This window comes from Watersipora subatra, chromosome 10 (assembly GCF_963576615.1).
Source record: "Watersipora subatra chromosome 10, tzWatSuba1.1, whole genome shotgun sequence".
Classification (NCBI taxonomy): Eukaryota; Metazoa; Bryozoa; class Gymnolaemata; order Cheilostomatida; family Watersiporidae; genus Watersipora; species Watersipora subatra.
Genome location: NC_088717.1, coordinates 25049449 through 25058661, shown reverse-complemented (window position 1 = coordinate 25058661; position 9213 = coordinate 25049449). Strand labels below are relative to the sequence as shown.

At 37.4% G+C, this 9213-nt stretch overlaps 1 protein-coding gene across 1 annotated transcript; it reads left to right on the top strand.

The window, feature by feature from the left end:
- The first annotated feature begins 270 nt into the window (after window positions 1–270).
- LOC137406107 (uncharacterized) lies at window positions 271–5056 on the top strand. Its single transcript, XM_068092637.1, has 2 exons — window positions 271–409; window positions 4282–5056. The coding sequence occupies exons 1-2, from the start codon at window positions 404–406 to the stop codon at window positions 4789–4791; spliced, it is 516 nt and encodes a 171-aa protein (XP_067948738.1). The 5' UTR covers window positions 271–403; the 3' UTR covers window positions 4792–5056.
- The last annotated feature ends 4157 nt before the right edge of the window (window positions 5057–9213 follow it).

The following is a 9213-nucleotide window of genomic DNA, read 5'->3' as shown; positions in this document are numbered from 1 at the left end:
TAGTAAAATATTTCACTAAAGATTTTTAAAAAGCCAATTCAGCTAAATCAGTTTAACCGGTAAATTGTTTTCTTTCAGTTGACTGCTTTCTGTCGTTGTCACGCGATAAGCACCGCACTGACTTCCAATTGGATAATTTGTTTGATGGTTTAAGTGCTTGCTGAGCTCTTAGTGATCTACGAGACGTGTCCAAGCCTCAACTTCGAATAATAATGATAGGAATCAAGTCTACAAGAAAGCTGTAGCTTATAAAACAAAAACCGGTCAATTCTCCATCAAGAGCCATAAGAACATAGGCATTAGTCAATTACTCGTAGCATATCCTTCGCTTTGTGCCGTGAAAGATCACGCTGTTTCGTTATTCAGTTGATCAAGCTATTTCAAGGACTGTAGTTTCTGAGAAATGCAGGTATGTATTTTTAGCATAATATAAATCTTTTCACTATAACTTATATCCTTATGACCACAGTGTTTCGGTTACTAAGACTTCTGACCTGGCTGTAGATTGTGCATGTCTCGCTAAAACTCTGAGCGTAGGTTTTGCATTTGTTTCTAGGTAATGCATCAGTTACTAAAATCAAAAATCATTGTAATTTACTAAATGACTCTTTTCAAAAGAGTGTCATAGGTCAGGCTCGCAAAATCACATGAGATATCGTATGCCATGATGTTGGATATCGTCTTTTGTTCTGATAATTTGTTAGATAATTTATTTACACGATAATGAAGGTAGTCGATATTGCTTTGGCTAGAGATGCCAGAGTACGGCTACTAGCTATTAAGATATGATACAAAAACGTGTCACAACATCATGGCAACATGTCATAACACGACGACGGCGTTATCACCAGCTAAAGACAGTTTGCTAAGCTATACATGAGATAAACGCAACGCGCTTGTGATCAAAGGTGGCAGGTTAAATAAAGGCTAAAGGTCGTACAGAAGATTAAATGGAATCTGCTTATTTGGATGGAATACTGGCATTGCAAGCAATGATGCTCAGCGGGTCGGTATAGGTTTGAAGTTTTGATGATAGTCAAAGCTGATTACAGCTGAATAGGAGTGTTGGTTTTCTTGGTAATTGCAGGTCGGTTTCAGTCAACTTGCTGTTTTTGTCATTAGATCAACAGTATGTATATTGCTGGGTCTGAGTGGACAAGCATTGTGGGGCCAACTTTGATCACATGACCCATTGAAAAGCTAATAAACTGGTTATCTACCAAGTTTCAATAGTAAAAGTTGCTGCTATCAGATAGTAAGTCACATGATTGATTAGTTCGGATGAAGAAATCTAAAAACATTGAATTTTGTCATTTATATCGATAAGTGATTAAACGGGCATAGAACAACACAACATCTTGGTGCAATGACCCGCATGTTGTTTAGACTGTTTGGCTGTAATATAGTGTCATACTCCCAGTGCTGACTTTGGCCTTTGACAATCATTCTTAAGATCTGTCACAAATATTAGAGGTAACTGTCTGGATGAAAGTAGTTAAAGATGTGCTGGGATAATCCTTCGTTTTTCTGAAGTCATCAACTCATCTGCACATGCACTCATTCGCGGAAATGGCGCCATATTTGTAGACAAACAATCGACACGGTCGTTCACTTTACGTTATTGAATGGTATTTTTTGTGTAATTTTGAGTTTATATCTGGGTTTTCTGGAAAACGTGTTCAACCTGAACAAAATCTCGAACAACAGCGTCGTTTGCGAAAATTAATTGCAGAAGCTTCGTGTTTTCAACAGTAAAAGTCGTTTACAAAGATGGCGGACCACTACAATTCATAAACTCGCACTCATAGACCGATCTCACAAAAACTGAAGGATTTGGTCAAACGTAATCTATTTAGTGGTCAGTGAATTGCAGGTTGTTCATCGTGGTAGCATCATACAACTGTTTCTATTTTATGTGTCTGTTCCATTCAGATAGGCCTATTGTTATTTTTAAGGTTATTGGACTCATGAGACCAATTCCTCACATGAGGTGTGGTCAAATTAGAGCAAAGTTCTTTACAAATTTCTCATATCAATGAAACATAACGACAAGCCACTTTGTTTTGAACATGACAAATGAGCGAAAATATTGAACCACTGTTGCTAGCGTCTCGCTGCGCTTCTATTTTCACTTCTGTTGAGCTCATCCCATGAGGATAAGTGTCTGACCATTTCTAAACGTTCTTATGCTGGTACCTTGATCTGACAGACAGTCTCTACTGTCTGTCCCATAGCATTCTGGGTTGAAGTTAGATATCTATGTGTCACCTTTCTTGTTTACTATCCTCTGGTTGTGAAATGAGGAACTAGAAATAGCTTCCTGTAGAGATTTAGCAATGAGAAGGATTTGCTTGTATGCAATACATTACGAAAACCTGTTTCACCTTTGACAGGTTTTAAAGATAAACTTACACAAAATTTTAGTAGATTTTATCAGAAAGTGTAGGTATTTTTTCTATCATTGACGAGTGTTTTTGATGTTTTTAATCTGGCTGCCAAGAAGTTTCAAGATTGAACTCTATAAAACTTGATCACGTTTACTACGCTCAATAGACGTCTGTACTTGCGCAGCTACCTGTCTCTCATCATGGATTATGTTCCGTGCGCAGCTACCTGTCTCTCATCATGGATTGTGTTCCGTGTGCAGCTAATAGACGTCTGTACTTGCGCAGTTACCTGTCTCTCATCATGGATTGTGTTCCGTGCGCAGCTACCTGTCTCTCATCAAGGATTGTGTTCAAGTTGCGGCGTTATGCGTCTCTATTCTCTCGGTCTCTTTGTCAAAGTGCGACTATAGACGTCATAATCGCACTTTCGCTTGAATCTTGAGTGTTTTAACCCCAATCAAGTTTGTCGATTTTAATCTTGAAACATCCTGACAGTCCAATAACCTCAAATATCAAAAAATTCGCATTGAAAGAAATATTTGATATGATTTCTGATATGATTTCTCATATGATTTTTGATATGATTTCTGATATTATCTACTGAAACTTTTAGTAAATTCCTCTTTAAATGATCTAAATTGTACTAAAACATACTAGTTACATATCTAGCCTTTGTAACCGAGTATGGCAAGGCATGAGGCCTCTGAGCACAGAGCATCTTGTTTATCAACTATCTAAGGCTATTAACCCTCTACTGATTGGCACAGGCCCCAGCCACAAGACCTCATCTGAAATGTGAGATCTCTTTGTGGGTTGAAGGGGTTCAACACCCTAGCTTCTTTACTGTGTACTCGTTGTCCCTATAAAATGTTGACAAGATTACTAGGCAACTTCAAATTACAAGTGGCCTCATCTCAGCTTCGATACAACTGTCTTGTTTGGCTACTGTTATGGAAGAGTTAGCCATTGTCCTTCTGATAAGGTTAATCAATCTTCGTTCAGCTTGTCAAGTTTCACATTTATGTTTGCATAACTGATAAACAACATGAGGGATGGCAGTTGGCCATTGTTAAAGGCAGGTGGCCTTCATGAGTTTTTGTCATTCTGGAAAGGAAACCAAATAGATGAAATTATACAGATTGTAAACAAGCTGATGACAAATGTCATTGACAAGCGGAGTAGCTGTTCGAAACAAAAGTGACAACTTTTTAAATGCTGAGCCGCACCCTATTTGCACATCAGGCTCTCTTAAGCACTTTTCGCTAACATCGCTTGAGGTGTTACATTTCGGGCGGTAGTCATTGTGACTAACGTATATTCATAGGTGTGAAACTGGAAATCCATATATACAAAAGAATGACTAGCACACGCCTATACCTATTCACTGTGTCAAAGGAAAATGTTTTGTCATTGGGTGGTTCTCAGCTTTAATATAGGTATTTCTTTGTTCACTGAAGTAAGTTACATAAATCTAGTAGAGCTAACCTTGTTGAACTCCAGTTCCTTTCTCTTCGCAACCTACGAATATTTCCTATCTCAATAGCGGTGAACTTCAGTAGCAAGTACTTGATATATCCTGTCATCATATGAAATTCTAACCTCATGTTTTTGACTGTTGATACTGGCTTGGCATACTATACCTGCTGGACTTGTCGAACAGGCTAATGGTGCCTATTATTTGCTGGTGTCAATCGTTGCAACTACAAATGACATCCTCAGAGTGGTGCTTATGACTCATGCTTAATACCACTAGTAGCTTCGATTCATTGTTCCCACAAGTCTGAGTGTCCAATTAGGGCAACATATTTTCCTTATAGGGGAAATGGTCGGTTAGCATGACTAATGTGTGTGTTGTTTTGATTTTGCAAACAATTGGAACCGATTTTTATTGCAGCCACGGAGCATGAGGGACACAGAAAAATCTCAAGTAGTGTGTGAGTGCATTCCTGCAAATCAACATCCAAGGCTACCCACGCTACGGCAATATCCAGAGGACAACAACAACACTGTTAATGATAAAAGACCATGCTCCGACCACCACATGCAGAAATCGGGCCTTCTTTTTATACAAATAAACAGCCAAAAGAAAATAGCTGCCAGAGCGAAAGTCTACAAGACAATCCTAGACCACTACATGGTTCTTAGCTCAAAGTCAGTCACCAATAACAAACAGAGATGTATCAATCTAAAGAACACTCACGTTGAGCGTGTTGGGAAAGATTGCATAAGGGTGACACCGACTAAAGATATTGATGGACAATCTATGCTAATTGTTATATCGCATGAAGGAGAAGTAGACTCATGGCTGGAAGCGCTGACAGCCACTCTCGCTAGCTCACCTACTCTCAGTCACTGCGTAACTCAGATGCCAACGCTGACAGAGAGCGATGAAGAAGTCAGCTAGTCATACTTGCTTCCAAGCAACATTTTTCAGCATTTATTTATTTTGTAAAGTTTTTGGTGAGTTTTATTTGTTGTTAAAATATATCTCTTTAATTACGTAACAACTTCAAATTTGTTGATTTGAAATTCAATTCAAAATTGAAATTTGATTCAAACAGATTCAAATTTTTAATGGGCCTGTTTTTACACGACTACTACCCTTTCAACCGTCAACTGAATTTGCAGCCATTGCTGCGGCCTAGATAAAATATAATTTATGCACCACACAGCAATCTCATGTCATTTCCAGCATGCACAGAATTCCTTCCTTTGCCACATCGCACTGTCACAGACATAATTGGCGGCAAGCGAAAGCAAAATGCCCTTGCTGCATGAATCATATGACATGATTAATCTCGCAATGGTTAGGCTCGTGATAAATGCGTGTTACTTAATGCATTTGTTGATACTGTTGGCATGGCAGCATGATTTCACATGTCAGCATGCGCACAGCTGTTGAGGTCGCTGATCAGTAACAATGCAAATCGCTCGCAATAATCAATTGAAAGAAATGGGTATACAAAACTATGCACTGTTACTGCCCACACAGATGTCTTATAATACCTTCCACGGTACTATTTACTATTCTTCCTTTGTATGCTGAACCGGAAAAAACAGCTCACTTTTTCCTACACTCCACCATTATATAAAGGTCGGCTAACATTAGAAAATTTCCTTCCTCGTACAGCAATACCTTAAAATATGAACTAGATGATTTCTGAAACCGAGCTCGTATGTAAAGTCATTTGTATCTCACATCAGTATTTCATATATAAAATAACTAGATGCAAATTAAATGGTTACCATCTTTTAAAAACCGCTAAAACAGGATATTACAATGGACAAAACATGTTTGTAGCTGTTGTAATTCACTGCTTTACTCAAAAAGTTACAAATACCTACATCGTGGTTATGATCTGCCATAAAATATGGCATTATATGCACATCACTGTACAGAGTGCTCTTACCTGAGACAAACGGTAGGTAGTGGCTACTGCCATTCTGAGAAACTCAACGGCAACACATTTAATACAGTAAACCTTTGTGACGCTATGTAACATTACATAAACATTAAGTTTAATTTAAATGAACTTAGCTCACCATACACACACTTAACAATAAGTTTAAATCTTACATTATACTAAACCCAACTCTAGTTTTTCTTGCTTTCACTTTAAGCCAGCCTTCCTAAATCCTCTCTGGTCTGACGAGACAGATTGAGCAGTTCTGCTCTCATATGTGACCCTTTGCATACCTACTCGGTAACCTAGCGGCCGCGCCAGGAACTATCTCGCATGCTCGTATATCAAATTTGTCTCATATTTCATAGCAAAAGTTTGTTCACAATTTTCCTTGTATCTCAAAATTATGTATGTTGGAACACTCATATGTCAATATGTCACTCATATTGCTTCCCATGTAACCGACATGCCCTGGTATCTAAATTTGCAAGTAATTTATAGCCTAATGTAGGTTAGGCCGTAGATAGGTTCAGAATAATTTCAGTATTAGATGTGGGAGGGAGAAAATGATATCATTAGCATTGGTGAGAAGTATCATTAATTGTGCCATTGAATTCTGTCTTAAATTGCAAGGTTATTTAGATATATATTATCAGCACCTTACCCAGATTGCTGTTACGTAAATGGCTGAAAGTAATTAGGAGTGGTGGTCTTCACTAGTCGAATAATGTTTTCTTTGGTTAAAGGGTGGAACTTGTTTTGTAACTTCTCTAGTATTCCCAACCCAATAAGGGAGCTGCCTTGGTATTGCGGTCTTGAACGTTTGACCTGTGAACAGGGGGCTACCATCAGACCTCTGGAAAGTTTACTGGTTGTGCTAACAATTGCATCGGATCTGAAAATTACTACTACCAAAACAACAATGCAGATCAAATAATTTGTATACTAGATTCTACCAAAAAGTCATGTAATCTTGGGTTCATATCAGTTTGCTCTGTTGATCAGTCACAAGACCAAACAAGTGAGGCAGCATCAATAGACCACATGATGCGAACATATGACGCTGCATCAACCAACCACATGATGCAAACCTCTCAACAGAGCTCAAACAATTGTGTGATAGTTTAGACTCTAAATCAAACTGTTTTATCTCATTAGCTGTTAAGTCAAAGTTTGACAGTTTTGAACTTGCATCATCGAAGGGATGTAAATGGAAATAGTATCAATATAAAGCTAAGACTAGACATCAAGCTTCAGTTTGATGTAACATTGTCTTTGTTGACCTACTCAGTCCAGAGGTATAATTGTTTGAATGAGCTCTTTTCTTGAAAAGCTCAGATTCAAGCGAAATCGCGATTAGGAATGAATGAGATGAATTGAATGAGATCCTTACTTGGAACACTCAGATTCAAGCGAAGGTGCGATTATGACATCTATATTTGCACTTCGACAAAGAGACCGACAGAATAGAGATACGTAACGCTGCAACTTGAATACAATAGCCAATACCAGTAAGGAGAGAGACAAACAGCCTCGCTACTCGTGACGTCGTTTTGGCATATATGTTTCTTCTGAGCGTTTTAACAACGATCAAGTTTTGCCCATTTTAATCTTGAAACATCCTGGCAGTCAGATCACCTCAAACATCAAAAAACATCACAAATGATAGAAACATACCCATGCTTTCTGATAAAATCTGCTAAAGTTTTGTGCGAGGTCATCTTTATATGACTTCCTGAAGTATCCCTCTTGCTCGTCACTTAGACTATGTGGATCTATCTAATGACAACCGAGACTTTCTAAGAATCAATCTATGTTTTACCGCGGGCTGACTGATTGCTAGAAAAACTGTGCAGCTAGGACAGAAGTAAGTTGACCTACCTTGGTTGTTTATATCAGATATATGGTGCCAAAACACTACAGTGATTCCTAGCTTACTGACATTAATGTGTGTAGCTTAATGGGTGACACTTTCCTCCGCTGACAGCAGAAAGTGAACAATTATGAAGCAGCATCAACCCTTAATCTTGCTCATCCATAACATCAAGCATAGTTTATATATTTTTTCAATTTCAATATTTATATACTTTTTAGATTATGTTTTGTGAGCCTGTTTGAGTACAAAAAGCTGGAGCCAAGAGTTATAGCATTTGGCTCCCTGTGTTCTCCTACCTGACAACAACAATCTAAACTGGCTTGTTTCTTCAGTATTTCAATAGCAAGGAACACTGGCTTGTTGCCAGAGCGATCCTCATGAATAGCAAAAAAGTCCAGCAATGTTTGTTTCAAGAAACTAAATTTAAATTTAAAGGGCTCAGAGGTCAAGAGCTTTCTTTTGTATTTGTTGAAGTTATTTCTGTTGACTTCCGTTCCTCTCATGAATCAGGTATAATAAGAAACAGCTATTAACGAAGCCACGATGCACTGAGGCTGCGAATGAGGAGGGCCCGGGTTACTGCAGTTTCGTTAACATGATTGAGGAGAATGGCTATCAATTCTCATGACAAATGCCTCAGCCAGTTGCGTACTTCACCATTGATGGCAGGTGTACTAGTTGTTTTGCCAGATTTCAGCCTAAGTCGTTAAGAAAATATGTAGTTTTATGTATCATTTTTTTCTCTCTTTACCAAAAAAATGAATACAGATTGCAAATTAAAAATGAGCAAAAAATGCAATATGTAAGAACACTTTTAAGAGTTTTGTGGTAATGGATTATAAAAACCAGCGTAGGTAGATAACAAACATATTGTAGAAGATGGAAAGATGGAGGTAGCTCTCTCCCAATGAGCAACAGTTTGTTTCCTAAGATATATGTTTGAATTATTATCTCTACCAGAAATGTACTTTTTTTTCAATCTAAACACCTCTGGCTTCTTTGCCTTCCTGCACTCTGACACCTTTTCATTTTTAATATAGCCTATATATATATATATTTGCTATATTATATGGTATATATACTGTACATACATATATATATATATATATATATATATATATATATATATATATATATATATATATATATATATATATATGTACAGTATATATATGTACAGTATATATATGTACAGTATATATATGTACAGTATATATATGTACAGTATATATATGTACAGTATATATGTAGGCCTACAGTATGTATATATATGTACATTATATATGTACAGTATGTATATATATGTAGGCCTATAGTATATATAACATGTCATATATCAGATATCTAGAAGCAAACTTGCTCTTTTTCGTAATCGCATTCTAACATAGCTGAAAATACACACATACACATAGACTGTCACTCGAATAGAGCTTCCAATATCAATTAGCATAAAGTAACTCATAGACGGCCTGCCTTGTCCCTTGAGCATGTCATAATGGTTTGGGTTTATGTAAGTAGGTTTGTCATCGTGTAGGCGTTTGCCCGC